General features: G+C 42.4%; 1 protein-coding gene across 5 annotated transcripts in view; it reads left to right on the forward strand.

The window, feature by feature from the left end:
* The window catches only part of TRPM3 (transient receptor potential cation channel subfamily M member 3), a 636,037-nt gene that overhangs the window by 580,274 nt on the left and 36,404 nt on the right, over positions 1–19,359 (forward strand). For 4 of the 5 annotated variants that reach the window (XM_073345156.1, XM_073345157.1, XM_073345158.1 and 1 more), the window contains 2 exons: positions 13,268–13,408; positions 18,373–18,501. In XM_073345156.1, coding sequence (XP_073201257.1) covers positions 13,268–13,408; positions 18,373–18,501 — 270 coding nt within the window. The remainder of the gene's footprint in view (positions 1–13,267; positions 13,409–18,372; positions 18,502–19,359) is intronic. The other variant, XM_073345160.1, reaches the window with a different exon arrangement.

Raw genomic sequence — 19,359 nt, forward strand, 5'->3', positions numbered from 1 at the left:
GATAGTTCCTTGACCCACCTGGTGTCCAAGGTAAGTCACTCTGTTTAGGCCTATTTGACACTTCTTAGCCTTAACAGTTAGTCCTGCCTCCCTTATGCGCTCAAGGACTTTTTGTAGATGTTCCAGGTGGTCTGCCCAGGAATCCGAAAATATGGCCACATCGTCAAGGTAGGCGACTGCATATTCTCCTAATCCCGCTAGGAGACCATCTACAAGTCTTTGGAAAGTGGCGGGTGCATTTCGCAGCCCGAAAGGGAGTACATTAAATTCATACAGCCCGAGATGTGTGATGAAGGCTGACCTTTCCTTGGCAGATTCATCTAGCGGTACCTGCCAGTACCCCTTGGTTAAGTCCAAGGTAGAGATGAACTGGGCCCTTCCCAGTTTCTCTAATAGTTCATCTGTGCGTGGCATGGGATAGTTGTCTGGGCGAGTTACAGCATTTAGCTTATGGTAGTCCACGCAAAAACGTATTTCCCCATCTGGTTTGGGAACTAGAACCACTGGAGATGCCCATGCACTTTCAGAGGGGCGGATTACACCCATCTGTAACATATCCTGGATCTCCCGTTCTATAGCAGTTTTAGCTTGAGGAGACACCCGGTAAGGTTGGACCCTAATTGGGTGAGCATTACCTGTGTCAATGGAGTGGTATGCCCGTTCAGTCAGTCCTGGGGTGGCTGAGAACGTTGGCGCGTAGCTAGTGCACAGCTCCTGGATCTGCTGTCGCTGCATACGCCCAAGGGTCATGGAGAGGTTCACCTCTTCCACACCACCAGCACATTTCCCTTCGTAGTAGACACCTTCAGGCCACTCAGCGTCGTCTCCTCCCTGGGCTGTAAACTGACAAACCTTTAATTCTCTGGAATAAAAGGGCTTTAGAGAATTAATATGATACACCTTAGGCTTTCGGTTGGAGGTGGGGAATGCTATGAGATAATTAACAGCTCCCAGGCGCTCCTGGACCACGAATGGCCCTTCCCACGATGCTTCCATTTTATGGGCCTGGAGCGCCTTTAAGACCATGACCTGGTCTCCTACTTTGAAGGAACGCTCTCTGGCATGTTTATCATACCAGGCTTTTTGCTCTTTTTGAGCATCCTGTAAGTTTTCTCTAGCAAGGGCTAAAGAGGTTCGGAGGGTGGTTTGTAGGTTGGTTACAAAGTCCAGAATGTTAGTTCCTGGAGAAGGTGTAAATCCCCCCCATTGCTGCTTCACCAACTGCAATGGCCCCTTAACCTCACGGCCATATACAAGTTCAAATGGGGAAAACCCTAAACTGGGATGTGGTACAGCTCTGTAGGCAAAGAGCAACTGCTGCAATACTAGGTCCCAATCATTGGAGTGCTCATTTACGAATTTACGTATCATGGCCCCCAAAGTTCCATTAAACTTCTCCACCATGCCATTTGTTTGATGATGATAAGGAGTGGCAACCAAGTGATTTACCCCATGAGCTTCCCAAAGGTTTTTCATAGTTCCTGCCAGGAAATTAGTCCCTGCATCTGTGAGGATGTCGGAGGGCCAACCTACCCTGGCAAAAATGTCTGCTAGTGCCTGGCACACACTTTTAGCCCTGGTGTTGCTTAGAGCTACTGCTTCCGGCCATCGGGTGGCAAAATCCATGAAAGTCAGTATGTACTGCTTTCCTCTGGGTGTCTTTTTCGGAAAAGGACCCAGAATATCCACAGCTACTCGCTGAAATGGAACTTCAATGATGGGGAGTGGCTGGAGAGGAGCTTTGACCTGGTCTTGGGGTTTTCCCACTCTTTGGCACACCTCACAAGACTGGACATAGGTAGAAACATCCTTGCCCATTCCCTCCCAGTGGAATGACCCCCCCAAACGGTCTTTGGTCCTGTTCACCCCAGCATGGCCACTAGGGTGATCATGGGCTAAGCTCAAGAGCTTGGCCCGGTATTTAGTTGGAACTACCAACTGTCTCTGAGGATGCCAGTCTTCCTGGTGTCCCCCAGAAAGAGTTTCCTTGTATAAAAGTCCTCTTTCTACAACAAACCTGGATCGATTAGAAGAGCTGAGAGGCGGTGGGTTGCTCCGTGCCGCCGTCCACGCTCTCTGGAGGCTTTCATCTGCTTCCTGTTCGGTCTGGAACTGTTCCCTTGATGCTGGAGACATCAGTTCCTCATTGGATTGGGGACATAGGCTTGGTCCCTCTGGAAGCGATATAGGGGATGGAGCTGTTTCTGTTGACTGTGAACCGCTCTCCGCTGGTGCACTATGTTGGGATTCAGGCTCCGGCTGAGCCTCTTGCGTAGGGTTATCGGCTGCTGCCAGTTCAGGTTCGGTGGGGCCCTCTGGTGTTGAGGTTGCAAGTACTGGATTCAGTGCTGACACGGGGTCTGGTGTTGGTTGTTCGGCTGGTTCCGGTTCTGGGACTGGTTCCGTCTGGGTCTCTGGGACTGGATCCACTACTGCTGTTGCAGACATTGGCCTGGGGTCCAGGTCCATCACCTCTGACTGGGTCCTGATAGAAGTTTCCGGAACAGAGCTAGGCCTCACGGCTTGTTTAGCCTGGTTGCGGGTGACCATTCCCACCCTCTTGGCCTGCTTCACATGATTGGCCAAGTCTTCCCCCAACAGCATGGGGATGGGATAATTATCATAGACTGCAAAAGTCCACATTCCTGACCAGCCCTTGTACTGGACAGGCAACTTGGCTGTAGGCAAATTGAAAGAGTTGGACTTGAAGGGTTGAATCGTCACTTGGATCTCTGGGTTGATTAAATTGGGGTCCACTAAGGAAGCATGGATAGCTGACACTTGTGCTCCGGTGTCCCTCCACGCGGTGACCTTCTTCCCACCCACACTCACAGTTTCCCTCCGCTCCAAGGGTATCTGGGAGGTATCTGGGCCTGTGGACCTCTGGTGTGATTCCGGTGCAATGAACTGTAATCTGTTGGGGTTCTTGGGGCAGTTGGCCTTTACATGCCCCAGCTCGTTACATTTAAAACATCGTCCAGCTGACGGGTCACCGGGGCGAGGTGGGTTGCTGGAGAACGGGGTGGTGGGACGATAAGGGGTCTGGAGGGTTCTTTGGGAGGTAGGTGGGGCTTTGGGCGGCCCCCGGTAATAGGGTGTGGTCTGGGGTGGTCCCTTCTGGTCTCCGCTCCAACTGCGACCAGTTTTCTTCTTCTCTGCCACCTCCACCCATCTGGCTCCAATCTCTCCTGCCTCGATTACAGTTTTGGGTTTCCCATCTAGGATGTATCTTTCTATTTCCTCAGGAACACCCTCTAAGAATTGTTCCATTTGCATTAGGAAGGGCAAATTTACTGGAGATTCAACACTTGCTCCTGATATCCAGGCATCCCAATGTTTCACAATGTGGTAGGCATGTCGGGTAAATGACATGTCTGGTTTCCACCTTAGGGCTCGGAACCTCCGACGAGACTGCTCGGGTGTTATCCCCATTCTGACTCTCGCCTTGGATTTAAACAGTTCATACTTGTTCATATGTTCTTTAGGCATTTCAGCTGCCACCTCAGCTAAGGGTCCACTGAGCTGCGGCCTCAGCTCTACCATGTATTGGTCAGTAGAGATGTTGTACCCAAGGCAGGCCCTTTCGAAGTTTTCTAAGAAGGCCTCAGTATCATCACCTGCCTGGTAGGTGGGGAACTTTCTGGGATGGGAAGTGGTACCTGGAGAAGGATTGCTAGGGTTTGTTGGTATATTCTGCTGGGCCTTTATCCTCTCCATCTCCTCCACATGCTTCCTTGCCTCCATTTCCCTCTTGTGGGCAGCCTCCTGTACCTCCTTCTCCAGCCGCATGAGTTCTATCTGTCTTTCATGTTCCCTTTGTTTTTCCTCAGCCTGAAATTTGGCTAATTCCAGCTGTAGTCGAGCTGAGGATTTGGCCATTCTAACCTCTCTGTTTTTAACTAACTTTACACCCGAGGTTTAGAAATAAACAAACAAAACTTGGCTGTAAAATTTTGCTGTGCTGGAATAGAATACCTATTCTCTGATAGTGATTGTCAGCCTACAGAAAAAGACAATTCCCTTGTCTCTGCTCTGGGCCCAAATTAAAGCAAAAACCCTCCAACTACTTGGAAACCTGCTTACCCAGCCCAAAGAAGAAGAAAAAATTTCTTTTCAAACCTGTGCTCCTTGTAAAACAAAAAAAAAAAATCAAAATCCTAAAAAAAAACCTGCCACTTTTGTCTCCAGGCAAATGGGTAGAGCACACACCCCCTATTTACTTTTAGGAAGAAAAGAAAAAAAAAAAACCTCTGGGTTGGAAGACTGTGAATTTCCCTGCAGGAGTTAAGTACCCTGCCTCCAGGCAAAGAAAACCTGCAATTCACAAGATAATCCCCTTTTGTCTCTGCTTGGCCACAAAGCAGAGAGAAACCAAGCTGCTTTCAGTTTCAAAGCTGCCTTCTGGACTTCCTAAAAATTCCTTTTTAAAATCTGTATTTCTAGTTCAAAAAATCTCAACTGGATCTCAAAATGATTTCAGGTTAATCCCACCACTGTGCCACCATGTCACGGTTCCTCCCCCACTCTGAACTCTAGGGTACAGATGTGGGGACCTGCATGAAAAACCTCCTAAGCTTATCTTTACCAGCTTAGGTCAAAACTTCCCCAAGGTACAAAATATTACCCCCGTTATCCTTGGACTGGCCGCTACCACCACCAAACTAATACTGGTTACTGGGGAAGAGCTGTTTGGACGCGTCCTTCCCCCCAAAATACTTCCCAAAACCTTGCACCCCACTTCCTGGACAAGGTTTGGTAAAAAGCCTCACCAATTTGCCTAGGTGACTACAGACCCAGACCCTTGGATCTTAAGAACAATGAACAATCCTCCCAACACTTGCACCCCCCCTTTCCTGGGAAATGTTGGATAAAAAGCCTCACCAATTTGCATAGGTGACCACAGACCCAAACCCTTGGATCTGAGAACAATGAAAAAGCATTCAGTGTTTTACAAGAAGACTTTTAATAAAAAATAGAAGTAAATAGAAATAAAGAAATCCCCCCTGTAAAATCAGGATGGTAGATATCTTACAGGGTAATTAGATTCAAAAACATAGAGAACCCCTCTAGGCAAAACCTTAAGTTACAAAAAAGATACACAGACAGAAATAGTTATTCTATTCAGCACAATTCTTTTCTCAGCCATTTAAAGAAATCATAATCTAACACATACCTAGCTAGATTACTTACTAAAAGTTCTAAGACTCCATTCCTGTTCTGTCCCCGGCCAAGACGACTACAGACAGACACACAAACCCCTTTGTTTCTCTCCCTCCTCCCAGCTTTTGAAAGTATCTTGTCTCCTCATTGGTCATTTTGGTCAGGTGCCAGCGAGGTTACCTTTAGCTTCTTAACCCTTTACAGGTGAGAGGAGCTTTCCCCTGGCCAGGAGGGATTTCAAAGGGGTTTACCCTTCCCTTTATATTTATGACACAAGTCATAGGATTTGTGCATGGAACTTTCACTCACTAATCCTTAATACTTAAATTTGAAGAATTACGGGATGGGGGGAGGAGTGGCAGGAAACTAAAATCTACAGGAGTCTAACTCTTCCACGGACAATCTTATTTCTGGAACCAGATCACAGTCATTTATTCAGTATTTTCTTTGTTTAGTTCTAATTTTCCCCATCAAATAAAGAGGCTGCCCTTCTACAAGTAGTAAGAGTGCAAATAAAAGAAACACATTTGGGCTTAGGACATTCCCCACTTCAAAAAATCTCAAGTAGGTTAATTTTTTGGATATGAAATGATTCCGGCTCTTTCTGGAATTAAAAAAAAATACAATAAAACCAATACAGACTGAAACCCTAAAGCTACAAAAATTAGCTTTGAAAATTAGCTTCTCCGTGGGGTCAGCGCTGCAGTGGTACAGATGAGAGCTGTGAGATAGCAGGGCTGTTTGCCTGGTTTTTTTTTTTCTTATTCATGATAAAGACCAAGTGAACTGGGGGAAAAGAGCACAGTTGTCGAGGAAAGGTTGGCCAAAAAATGGTTCCCTCTTCATGCCAGGAAACACTGAATGGCTGTCTGTGAGGGAGATTGTTTTCCCACAACCCCTGGTCATGTTTCTGTGTCAGTGTCTGTCCTCCCTGCTGTCAGCAACTCTTAATCTGACTTGAGTAAGCTGCTGGTACTGGCCAGCAATAGGAGCAGCTGAAAATGCTAAAGGGGGCCACTGAGCTGAACTTAACACCTTTGTCTTGGCTGTGCCTTAACTCACCCCCACTCACACACTTCTGCTCACTCCCCATGACTCAGTTCAGGGTGAATATATAGGCTTGCTCACATTGCTAAACACTATGGGTGAAATTTGGCCTGGTGCAGAGAACCAGCACAAGGGATATGCATCACTTATGTCTCATGTAAAAGCCATAATTTGGGGACTTAAGTAGTGCATTAGCCGTGCTGGTCCCTTGCACAGAGCTGAATTTCACCCTAACTGCTGTACATTTCTGCACAGTGGGTGGAAACCTCTCCGTACAACTGCTGAGCAGACACTAAGGGTAAATCTTACGCAGCATTTTGGAGCGAACCTCGTAGGCCAAGTCAAAAGATGGGCTGGCGGGGATCACACTAGTGTGCCAAGAATAGCTGTGTAGGCAGAGCTTTGGAGTTTCGGCTTGGGCTTTGAAGCCCACCCCTCCCAATAAGCTCCTGCCCAAGCCACAGCTTCAAAGTGCTGTCTGCACAGTTCTTTTTAGAGTGCTAATGCAAGCCCGACTAGCCCATCACTCACCATTTTTTACATCACGCTCGCATGTTTTTCTAGAAGATCTGTTCTAGGAAGAGCTTTCCCCAAATGATATGTATGGTCTATGTTATACAAAGGTCAGACTACATAATCAGAATGGTCCCTTCAGGCCTTAAAATCTATACCTCGGTTGACTTAGGCTGGGGGGCTTGCTCCAGAATGCTGTGTAGACATATGCCCAGCACTAGTGCTTTGGCTCTGCTTATTTCTTTCAACAGTGTTCAGCAGATGCTCCAGAATTGAGCACGTAGAGCTGCAGTTAATATATATCAGTGTCTAGAAAACTGTTCTAAGTGTTCAGAAAAAGGAACTCTTGGGCACATGCAAAAGCTGGTTTTTACATGCTTACATCTCTGGGGTTTTTAGCTATTTTTGTCCTAGAAACAATGGAAGTATCCATTCCTTAGCAAGGAATAGCCACCCAATACCGTTATCACATGGCCATCATTTCCCTCTGTATTGTGGGGATGGTTGTGTATTGTGTGTGTGCACGCACACGCATGCGTGTAGGTGGATATTCAGCAAGCTATGTTCCATTTTTCCTCACTAGTTTGTAGGTACTAAAGTTTGTAAGTAGCGTGTGCGTTTCACTAAAGATGAGTTCTGAAAAGCCGAAGCTCATATTCAGTGGGATCAAAATTCTTGTTATAAAACAAATATACAGTATATACTGCTACTACTAAAAAACATATTTTAATTTGTAAGTGCACAACCCAAATGTATCTTGTTGCCGGAACAACCCTAAACATAATTACAAGGAAATAAAGCCACATGCCTAAAAATATCCCCGAACCCTGCTCACAAAATCCCCATGTCGCACTCAATAATGTACATGTAGCACACAACATAAAACTGCAAGCCAAAGGGAAAGCAAGTAATGAGGATGCTGCAGATACACTGCACTGTGCATGTTGCCCTGAAGTCAGGATTACCCTGACTGACTCATGGCAAATCACAGGCAAAGTTTTACATTAGAAAATGAGATGCCAGTTACACCAAACAGTCTCAGTGTAGTCTCACTGCTTCTCCTAGCTTCTACTTTCCCTTAGAAATAGACACACATGTTTGTTCACATTCACTGCTTGCAACAACACCGTGCATACTGTCCATTGACTCAGGCTTTTTTTATAATATTTTTAATGGGAAGGCTTTTCAGATTTGTTAATAACATCATGAAATTAACATCCTGGGACATTAGATTAAGCTTAATCCTGAGCAGTTTTAAAGCTGTTCGCCATCTGCAAGGTCGGGGAGGGTGGCTCTGTGGTCGATGGTTATTTTGAAATGACTGTAACATGTTTAACCTCAACATCACTATCCACAAGAATAACTAGGCAATAAAGCAGCAATAGTGAAAGAAGAAATGAACCTAAAGCAAGGTACTGAACAGGACCTTATCACATTGACTGCTGTGGGAGTACAGGAGCATTTACAGTCACATGTTTATGAAACTGTGAAGGGTTTAGAATCTGTTAAACAGTCACCCGCCCTGAAACACTGCCCGGTGCCTTAGTTAAATCTGCCAACGCCCATTTTCACCTCTCCCTCAGAACTCTTGAGCACAAGCAGGCAACAGAGCTAAAAGCCCCAGGATAGGCACTGCAGATTTGTGTAGTATCAGATATCAGTTTTCCCCTTAAGCACTCAGGAGGCAGAGGGAAGTAAGCAGACAAATGATTTTCTCAGGCAGGAAGAGCAGAAATTGTTCAGAATATCTCAAATCACATGCAAAAAGCCATCCTCTCTCGTGACCTGGGAAATAACTCTGTCCCTCAGGCAAGTTGCCTTTGGTAATGGGAAGGGTTAACAGTTTCTATTAATATTATTACATTCACTGAGTGTTTGTTGGAGATAGAGTCTGCAAGGAGTGAGTCAGTCTGCTTAGCTAAAGTGAATCCTGCTACCATTTCCCTTTGGGCACTATCCACTTCCTCCTTTTATTCTGATACTGTGTCTCACCCAAACTTCTTGTGACTTATTTTTTGGGTCTAAGTTGGGTGCCCTGTGTTAATATTTAATACCAGTTGTTTTAAACACATTTGGTAATGCCCCTAGTGTCTGGGATAGACACAATGAGCTAATGGATAAATAACTCTTCTAAGATGAGGAGGACTTGTGGCACCTTAGAGACTAACCAATTTATTTGAGCATAAGCTTTCGTGAGCTACAGCTCACTTCATCGGATGGACTGCAGTTTTAGGAGGGGGAGAAAAGACTCAGCTTCTCTCTATCCTTGAGTCCTAGATCTTTGTTCTTTTTCTATAGAGACTTACAGTTAGCAGGTATTCAGTCAAATACAAGAAACTGAGCAACCACATGGCAAATAGCAATAACTTTGAGAAAACTAACATGAATCAAATAAAGTGTAAACACTAGAAATGGCAGCAAAAACGTAGATACCTTAACAATAAGTACCCTATAAATATCTAGACAGACAGAAATAAATACATAGGTTCATGCCTTGATTGAATTGTTATTTATTCTTTAATGAGGCCAAAACATGCAGGAAAGGCTTCCCAGAAGATGTAGCCAGGTACAGTTCCTGCCCTTAAGAACTTGCATTCTAAATTATAGATATGACACCATAATGTGGGGTGTCAAACAGTCTGAAGAGTATGGGAAGAGAAAGGGTTAGGGCTGTCAATTAATTGCAGTTAATTCATGCAATTACTCAAAAAAAATTAATGGCAATTGAAAAAATTTATCGCATTTAATCACAGGTTTAATCGCACTGTTAAACAGTAGAATGCCAATTGAAATTTATTAAATATTTTGGATGTTTTTCCACATTTTCAAATATATTGATTTCAATTACAACACAGATTACAAAGTATACAGTCCTCTATATTATTTTTATTGCAAATATTTGCACTGTAAAAATGATAAAAGAAATAGTATTTTTGAATTCATCTCATACAAGTACCGAGGTGCAATCTCTTTATCGTGAAAGTGCAATTTACAAATGTAGATTTTTTTTGTTACATGACTTCACTCAAAAACAAAACAATGTCAAACTTTAGAGCCTACAAGTCCACTCAGTCCTACTTCTTGTTCAGCTAATCGCTAAAATATAAACAAACTTGTTTTGTCTATATTTATGGGAGATACTGCTGCCTGCTTCTTATTTGCAATGTTACCTGAAAGTGAGAACAGACGTTCGCATTGCACTTTTGTAGTCATCATTGTAAGGTATTTATGTGCCAGATATGCTAAACGTTTGTATGCCCCTTCATGCTTTGGCCACCATTCCAGAGGACATGCTTCCATGCTGATGACGCTCGTTTAAAAAAAACTAATGCGTTAATTAAATTTGTGACTGAACTCCTTGTGACTGAACTCCTGCTCTGTGTTTAACCTGCATTCTGCCATATATTTCATGTTATAGCTGTCTCGGATGATAACCCAGCATGTTCGTTTTAAGAACACTTTTTCACTGCAGATTTGACAAAACACAAAGAAGGTACCAATGTGAGATTTCTAAAGAAAGCTACAGCACTCGACCCAAAATTTAAGAATCTGAAGTGCCTTCCAAGTCTGATCGGGAGCATGCTTTCAGAAGTCTTAAAAGAGCAACACTCTGATGCGGAAACTACAGAACCCGAACCACCAAAAAAGAAAATCAACTTTCTGCTGGTGGCATCTGACTCAGATGATGAAAATTAACATGCATTAGTCTGCACTGCTTTGGATCATTATCAAGCAGAACCCATCATCAGCATGGATGCATGTCCTCTGGAATGGTGGTTGAAGCATGAAGAGACATATGAATCTTTAGGACATCTGGCATGTAAATATCTTGCTACACTGGCTACAACAGTGCCATGCGAATGCCTGTTCTCACTTTCAGGTGACGTAAACAAGAAGCGGGCAGCATTATTTCCTTCAAATGTAAACAAACTTTTTGTCTGAGCAACTGGTTGAACAAGAAATAGGACTGAGTGGACTGGTAGGCTCTAAAGTTTTACATTGTTTTATTTCTGTATGCAGTTATTTTTGTACATAATTCTACATTTGTAAGTTCAACTTTCATAAGAGATTGCACTACAGTACTTGTATTAAGTGTATTGAAAAATACTATTCTTTTATTTTTACAGTGCAAATATTTATAATAAAAAATAAATATAAAGTGAGCACTGTATACTTCATGTTGTGTTGTAATTGAAATCAATATGTTTGAAAATGCAAAAAACATCCAAAAATATTTATATAAATAGTATTCTATTGTTAACAGTGCGATTCATCGCGATTAATTTTTTTACTTGCTTGACAGCCCTAGAAAGGACAAAGGTGTTACAGCAATATAATGGTTATTCAGGGAGACAGAATGTAAGAACATGAATGTTATGAATTAATATTATTATAGATTAAGGAAAGTCATCAAGAGGTTATTTAATATAGTACTGCCCCAGCAAACATCAGATATGATATATCATAAAGTTTAGGGGATTCATCCTTAGTTTACCTGCATCTTCCCAAAAGTACCTTCAAAATTTTCAGCACCAGGAAGAATGGCACAGAACTGTAATGTCATTATCCTCAGAAATACAACCTCCCATTGCAGAAAGTAAAATTCATTTTTTGACTTGACCTTCCTCGATTAGTCTACGTACACCACAAATAAACAAGAGATTGTAATGTTTGTTTTTAAATATTTAGGAATCGCTTAGCTATTATGGTGATGGGCCATATCACATTTCCAGCAAGGCACTTTAAGCACATAAATAATCCCACTAAGTCAACTAATTACGTACACGATTAAATGCCTTGATGAATCAGGATGCATGAATGAAGGAAGGACAGTGTCGTTAAAGTACAAATGCCGGGTTTGGAGAAATCATCTCTGCCATGACATCCTGTGTGACTTTAGACAAGTCACTTGACCTCTCTCTGTCTTAGTTTCCTCCTTTGTAAAATGGGGATAATAGCAATACTTGCAAGGGTGTTATAAGGCTGCATTAATTATTGTGTAAATAGTAAAATGCTTTGAAATCTTCAGAAGGAAAGTGTTATAGAAACATTAACTAAAAGCAGCAGGGCAGCACCAGCACACTTAAGTAAGGCAATAGGTATTAAAATACTTGACTTGTAGATGTCACTACATGGAGAAGTACCAAAATCTGTGCCTGTCACAACAAATTTAGGAGTGGGAACTTGCTCGCAGCATGAAAACTCTCATAAAATTCCATCTACCCTGAGCCTTTTATTCAGAGAGGAGTGAAAACAACAGAGCAGTTCTACAGTCAGTATTACAAATACAGCAGGACAGTTCTCTTTGGGTTTTTTTGGCGTTATTTCTTTAAGGAAAACAATGCCATTCTTCAGAGGTTATAAAATCATTTAAGATTCAGTGAATAGTATTTATTGTAATTATTTTCTCTCTCTAAGGTTGAGCGTGAATTTCAGACTAGCTCTGCATGTAGACAACATCTGTTGTTGTTTAGTCACCATTAGTATTGTATTTATTTCTACTGGCAGATCCTCAGCTAGTGGAAATTGTAATAGTGCCAAAGAAATCAAGTCATTGAAGTCAATGGAGCTATGGCAATTTACACTATGTGGTAGATCCTCAGCTAAAGTGTGTTCAGCATTCTGGAAAATAACCATGGAAGAAGATGCAATCCCTATAGCAAGGAGCTTACAGTCTAAAGCTGTAGAGGGGGAGGGATAGCTCAGTGGTTTGAGCATTGGCCTGCTAAACCCAGGATTGTGAGTTCAATCCTTGAGGGAGCCATTTAGGGATCTGGAACAAAAGTAAGGGACAGTACTTGGTCCTCCTGTGAAGGCAGGGGACTGGACCTTTCAAGTCCCTTCCAGTTCTATGAGGATAGGTATATCTCCATATTATAAAGCCTCATTCCTGCAATGGACTCCAATGGGCAGGCCTCTGAATCCATATTGAGATCACTGCAGGATTGTGGCCTAAGTGGGATACAGTGAACAACAGCCAGCTTCATTATTTCTAATCCAGTAACCTTCAACATCTGCTTTCCTCCTTCCTGCGTTTCCCTTCCAGTATCAACTCTCTGATCGTTTTCCTATAACAACTTATTTTCTAACCTTCTCTGCTTTGCACATAGCTACATAATAGGAAGTGACTGTCAGGAGAAGAGACGAGAAATCAATGTAGCAAAAAGCAGAAATGTCTCTCACATCTTATTCTTGTCCCAGAACCAACATATGAATGGAGCTCAGTAGTCACATTGCTATTGACAGTTCTGCTGAAGCGTGTGGCTCCTTCAGCTTATAAGGAAACAATTGGTATGATCTGAACTGGAGCTTCCCGTCCAAAAGCAGTTGTTTGCAAACAAAGTAGTTCGAATCCTGCAGCTACATGGGCCCAACAGGGATGGGTCATCTGATCCGGTCCTCATGTTCAGATGAAGATATCAGTGAATCAGTTAATGTGGCTCCTTTTGACACTTTCAAAAATAACAGTCCCCCTTGTGGGATCCAATTAAGGTGTAGTTCATAGTTCACAAGGAAATAACTACAATAGTGGCCTTTCTTGTTACAGGCAATGTTGGGCCGAGGGAATGGAGAATCATCAAGAAAGAAGGAGGAGGAAGAAGTTCACAGCGGACACAGACTGATCCCTCTCGGAAGAAAGATATACGAGTTCTACAATGCACCCATAGTTAAGTTTTGGTTCTACACGGTAAGCTATCTTTCTCATAATACAGACACTTGTAAAGAAGTCAGTGTCACTCTGTTCCGTGTATCTGTTTGTACTGGCACAAATTTTCAGAGGACCTCCATTAATACATTCACAAATGCCATTTGGGGAAGCAGACTGACATTTGCAAGTCCAACCACAGTATTTGCATACACAAATGCTGATTTACATGGACAAATGGGTGAGCCTGTAAATGTTGTAGACATATTTTTGGAAATATCTGTCTCTGAGTACTACAATAATAGAGCCAAATTCTGAAATCCACCATCAGGCGGTACTCCTATTGAATTTGTTGTTGGACTCAGTGGGAGCTTTGCCTGAGTAAGGACTCCATAACTGGCTCACAATTAATTAAAGTAGGTATCACCTACTACAGCAATGTACTTTCTTAGCTCATTTTTGTTTTGTTCGGCTAATTTTCATGATCTACCTTCTGCTGAACCCAACCCCAATTTCAGCAAATCACAAAAAAGAACTCCCTGTTTCTGGAGATGACTTTAAAAAAAAATCATGCTTTCCTGCTGAGACCTTAATGATACATATATAAGCAACACAAACAGCTCCCTGTCAACAGAGATCAAGCCATGGTGGGTAGCATATGCTAGTAACTTACTCCAACCTGGCAAGTGTCATCCGAACAAGATACTACCGAACCGTAGCTAATAGATGTTAATCAAGCTGATGAATCTAAAAACTGCTCATCAGCAGTCCAGTATCATTATGAGTATCAATGTGCATTATGCCTACCAAGAAAATTCTTTCCACTGCAAGCAAAATGAGTGTCCTGGCTTGCACTACTGTTTCAATCCTGAAATGGAAGAGGGAGATCAATACTGCATTTTCATTTAGACCTGTTTCTACTATTTTAAGTCCTGAGGGAGGTCAGGGTCACTTATTAATGGGTCTTGGCTAGATTCATCTTCCAGAGCAAAGTAAGGCTGTGAGGCCTGGCTGATTGGACTTGAATGAGAAATGCTTCAAAATGAAAAAGTGAGGGTTAGACTCACTCTGAAATTAGTCTGGCTCATTTTTTAAAAAAGTATAGCCTAAAAACTATTCAAAAGAAATCCCCAAAATCTTTGTATCCAAGGTTCAACAGGCGAGGAAAGTGTCCATGTAAACTACAATTGTCAATATGAATGGCATATAAAACTATTCCATTATTCTGTGCCCTCCTCTAATACCGTCATTCTTAATGTATATTGGAGTGGGCTAAATTCAGCATGTTGTGATTGTTACTATTGAAATGGATCTTGTATTTTTACAACACTAATGTCCACTCATTCAGTAAAGGGTCCCAATTCAACTTGGATTGGTGGGATTAGTTGCCAAGAACAGGCAAAAATCTATCTAATTGGTACATTTTAACTGAAAAAGGACATCAAGAGGATTTCAAAGGTACTGTCCCTATGTTATTTTGCGTGGAGAATAGGCCCATCCTATTTTGGAGCTGTTCTTTCAATTAGGTAGCAACATTTTCAGTCCAGCCAGTCCCACTCATCTTAGTCTTCTGTTGACTCAAAAGGACTAGACCCCAGAATAAGTCAACCTGGCTCTCCCTTTCCTTCAAACATGCTGAGAAGATCAGGTTAACTCTCGAGAAACAATCCAATCACCAAATACAGATCTGAAAGAAGGGATGAGTCCATTTCCTCCTCCTGTTTTAAGTAGAAGGGGTAGATCTTAACTGTAGTCATAATTCTGGTCAATTTAAAGAATTTATCTAGGTGGTTTCCAAGCCAGTAACTGAAAATAAAGCCAGCACTAAGTGCTGCAAGCTTTATGCTTTCACACACTTCAACAAATTGTTTGTGTGAACTAATTGAACCGAGCAGAACTATGGACTCAATTCTCTGAGGTGCTTATCACTGGCTACCACCACTGAAGTCACCCTGTCCAAAATCCATAGCCCCACTACGTTGCTTCCTTTTGACCTTGTTACAGCATAGGCAATAGACCTAGAGTAATACACAAGAAAAAGAAACCTACTTCTTAAAGTACAAACACTTGTAATAAAATGTCAGCGTTAACAGAACACATGCCTAAATCTCTACGCCTGGCACTGAAGATTTTCTCTGAAGAGTTTGACTTAAAATATTCTATATCATAGAGCTGTTGCTTGAAAAGTGAGGTACTCACAGGAAAAAGAGAAGGGAACTGAGCACTCCAAAGTCTGACCAGAGTCAAATATCCCTGCCACAGAATTATTCCACAGTGACTCCATGTCACTCGCCAAAGTTCCCTCACCAAAGGCTCTTAAGCAAAGCAAGCATTCATGGGATAAGAGGGAAGGTCTTCTCATGGATCATAATTGTTCAAAGACAGGAAACAAAGGGTAGGAATAAATGTTCAGTTTTCACATTGAAGAGCAGTATATAGCAGGTCCCCCAAGAGTCTCTACTGGGACCAGTGCTATTCAACATATTCATAAATGGTCAGGAAAAAGCAGTAAACAGTGAGGTGACAAGGCTTGCAGATGATACAAAATTATTCAAGAAGGTTAAGTCCAAAGCAGACTGAAGAGTTACAAAACTTGGCAGCTGGGCAACAAATTGGAGATGAAATTCAAAGTTGATAAATGCAAAATGACTGACATTGGAAAACCTAATCCCAATGATACACACAAAATGATAGCATCTAAATTAGCTATTACCATTCTAGAAAGAGATTGTGGAGTCATTGTGGATAGTTCTCTGAAAACATCTGTTCAATGTGCAACAGCAGCCAAAAAAGCTAACAATGTTAGGAACCATTAGGAAAGGGATAGATAATAAGACAGAAAAATATCATAATTAAACTATATAAATCCATGATATGCCCACACCTTGAATACTTCATGTAGTTCTGGTTGTCCCATCTCTAAAAGACATATGAGAAATAGAAAAAGTACAGAGAAGGGCAACAAAAATGAATAGGTGTATGGAGCAGCCTCCATGAGAAAAGACTAAAAAGACTGGGACTGGTCAATTTAGAAAAGAGATGCTGAAGGGGTGATATAAGATAGAGGTCTATAAAATCATGACTGGTGTGGAGAAAGGGAATAGGGAAGTGTTCTTTACCCCCTTCACATAATGCAAGAACCAGGGGTCACCCAATGAAATTAATAGGCAGCAGGTTTAAAAATAACATAGGGAAGTACTTCTTCCCACAATACATAGTCAACTTGTGGAAAGTGTTGCCATGGGGTGTTGGGAAGGCCAAAAGTATAACTGGGTTCAAAAAATAATTGGATACGTTCATGGAGGATAGGTCCACTAATGGCTGTTAGCCATGATGGTCAGGGGCGCAACCCCATGCTCTGGATGTCCTTAATCCTCTGGCTGCCAGAAGCTGGGACTGATCTACAGGGATCGATCAGTCGATAATTGCCCTGTTCTGTTCATTCCTTCTGAAGCATCTGGCACCAGCCACTGTTGGAAGACAGGATACTGGGTTAGATGGACTATTGGCTTAACGCAGTAGAGCCATTCTTATGTTCATGGCTTCTCCTAATTGGCTGATCAGAAGTGCTTCATTTATTTTATTTCTTTGTTTTTTATAAACGGCCTATGTCCCAAAGTACTAAAAGAAAACCCACCATCTTTTTCAACCCCTACAGGTGTTAGGGCAGATGGCAGGAATATGAAGGGAGAGGACCAGAGCAGTTGTGCTGTGAAGCTTGGAAGGAAGTGAGGGGAGGTGGGTGAGCAACAGCAGCAGTGGGGCCAGAGAAGTAAGGAGATAGATGGTCAAGGTGGTAGAAATAGTATGCATCATGACCAGGCTAGATGGAGTATTACTCTGAGTCAGGGCAGGTAGTAGTGGTCACAGTTCAGGGTAACTTCACCTGTATTCCCCATTGTGGTCCACCAAGAGCACCCACTCTAGGCTTCCGACTCCTCAGCTGTCACCTCTTTTGGGCACAGATGCACATCTCTTCCCCCTCCTCAAGGATTTTTCCAGGTTGCACAGTTCCTTGCCTATACTATGATATCCCCGGACTACCTAAGAAACCAGTGTTTGTGCTTTCCTTTCTCCCCAGAGGCTATGCTCAGTGTATTGCCCACAGTTATAAGTTACCACACAGCTCTTTATAAGCAAGCACATTTATTCCTAAGGTGAAAGCACTACAGAGAAGACATTAAAAAATTAAAATAACCTATGCACATGCTAAAAAAGCTTACTAGAGGTTGCACCAACTCCAATCTTAGTCTCCGATAGGTGTCACTCCTCCAAAACACACAACTGGGTTTTCCCTTTGATTATAAGCACTTAACTGTCTCGGATTCAGAACCAGAACACCAGCTGGATAGATCAGCCTGTTTCTTTAAACAGTTCAAGTCTTTGATCTCTAAATCCTGGAAACAGGTAACCAGCAGACAGTCACCCTCTCCTGGAGAATGTAGCTTCAAAAGGCTGGGTTTTTGCATAACTGGAGGTGAGGAATTTGCATTAGCCTCTCCCTAGGCATTTTCCAGGAAATCTACTTCACATTTATTGCCCCAAAAAGTCCATTCTTGTCTGGCACAATTTCATTATATTCCTTTAAACTCAACACTTCACGTTACATCTTTCCCCTAAAGAGGTTGCATACAACTCCAGCCCATACTAGGTGATTTAGGAAGTCTAGGTTTGATAGTGGCCTCATGGAGGATATAGAACCATGACTGATCCCATCTGGCATAGTGAAGATCCAAGTGGGTTGTGTTAACAATGATGGGAGTGATTATACTTCTGAAGCAGCAGTAGCAAGGGAGAGGAGACCCCCAAGCATTTATTTTAGAGCTTCCACTTGGTATGCAGATTCAATTTGCATAGTTGCTGCTGCTGTTCTCCTCTCTGTTTACAGATAGAAGATCTTTGCAAACTGAAATTAGGGTTCTAAAGCCACTTCAGAGGATCTGACTATGCTGTACAAACATTAGTTAATGGTTACTGATGTCGAGAAATTCTTTGTTTCCTTACAGTTGGCATACATCGGGTACCTGATGCTGTTCAACTACATTGTGCTAGTGAAGATGGATCGTTGGCCTTCTACACAGGAATGGATAGTTATCTCCTATATTTTCACATTGGGAATAGAGAAGATGAGAGAGGTAACACTATCCTGGAAGAGCCAGAAACAGAAAAGAAACACAAATACTTTTCACATTTTTTTTGTTTTAATTATTTTTCTCTGAGTATTTTGTTAGGTAGACTTACCACAAAGTTTCTTTTTTTCCAGGAAAGCAGAAGGGATGTTGAAAGTTCTATTGCTACATTTATCCATTTTACTGCTTTTAAAAGCAACACACTCGTACAACCCCTTGGAACTTCCAAGTTCAGATTTCTACACAAAGTCTAATGAAATTGTCAGAGGCTGAGTTTTCTTCAAACATAGTCCCACTTTCCATGGGATTTCTTAGGGCTCTTCACAATGTTCCTCATAGGCATGGCCACTGAAGTATAATTGTGGGGCTTGTTTACTTTTAGGTGTGTGTGTGGAGGGGGTTAGAGAGAGGATTCCAACCAGAGCCCCACATCTAAATACCCCCAAACTGTCCGAAACCTTGGCTCTGCATTCAATATTTGCAACTGTCCTATGTCTCCATAATGTGCTGAACCAAGACTCTGGATCCAAACGTCCTGAGCTCTGGGACCATTCAGACTCATAACCAAACACTGTGACCCATTTCGGGGGGGTGAGGGGGGAGGGTTCTCCTTCTTTATGTAAATGTTTGTTCACTAATTACATTAACTGATGACAGGCGTCTCCCAAAAGATTTGAAAGCACTTAGAGAAAAAAGATGAACATCATTCATGAGTGCATTCAAAATTCTATAGTTATATGAGAAGCAGAATTGTTTTTTCCTCTTCTGTCCCCTGTCCCCCTGCAGCTACAGCTGTGCCCTTTTCACGTGGCCGAATAAGGGTTTATTTCTGCAGTGAGAGCACAGGCCAAATTCAGCCCTGAT

This window comes from Lepidochelys kempii, chromosome 5, assembly GCF_965140265.1.
Source record: "Lepidochelys kempii isolate rLepKem1 chromosome 5, rLepKem1.hap2, whole genome shotgun sequence".
Taxonomy (NCBI): domain Eukaryota; kingdom Metazoa; phylum Chordata; order Testudines; family Cheloniidae; genus Lepidochelys; species Lepidochelys kempii.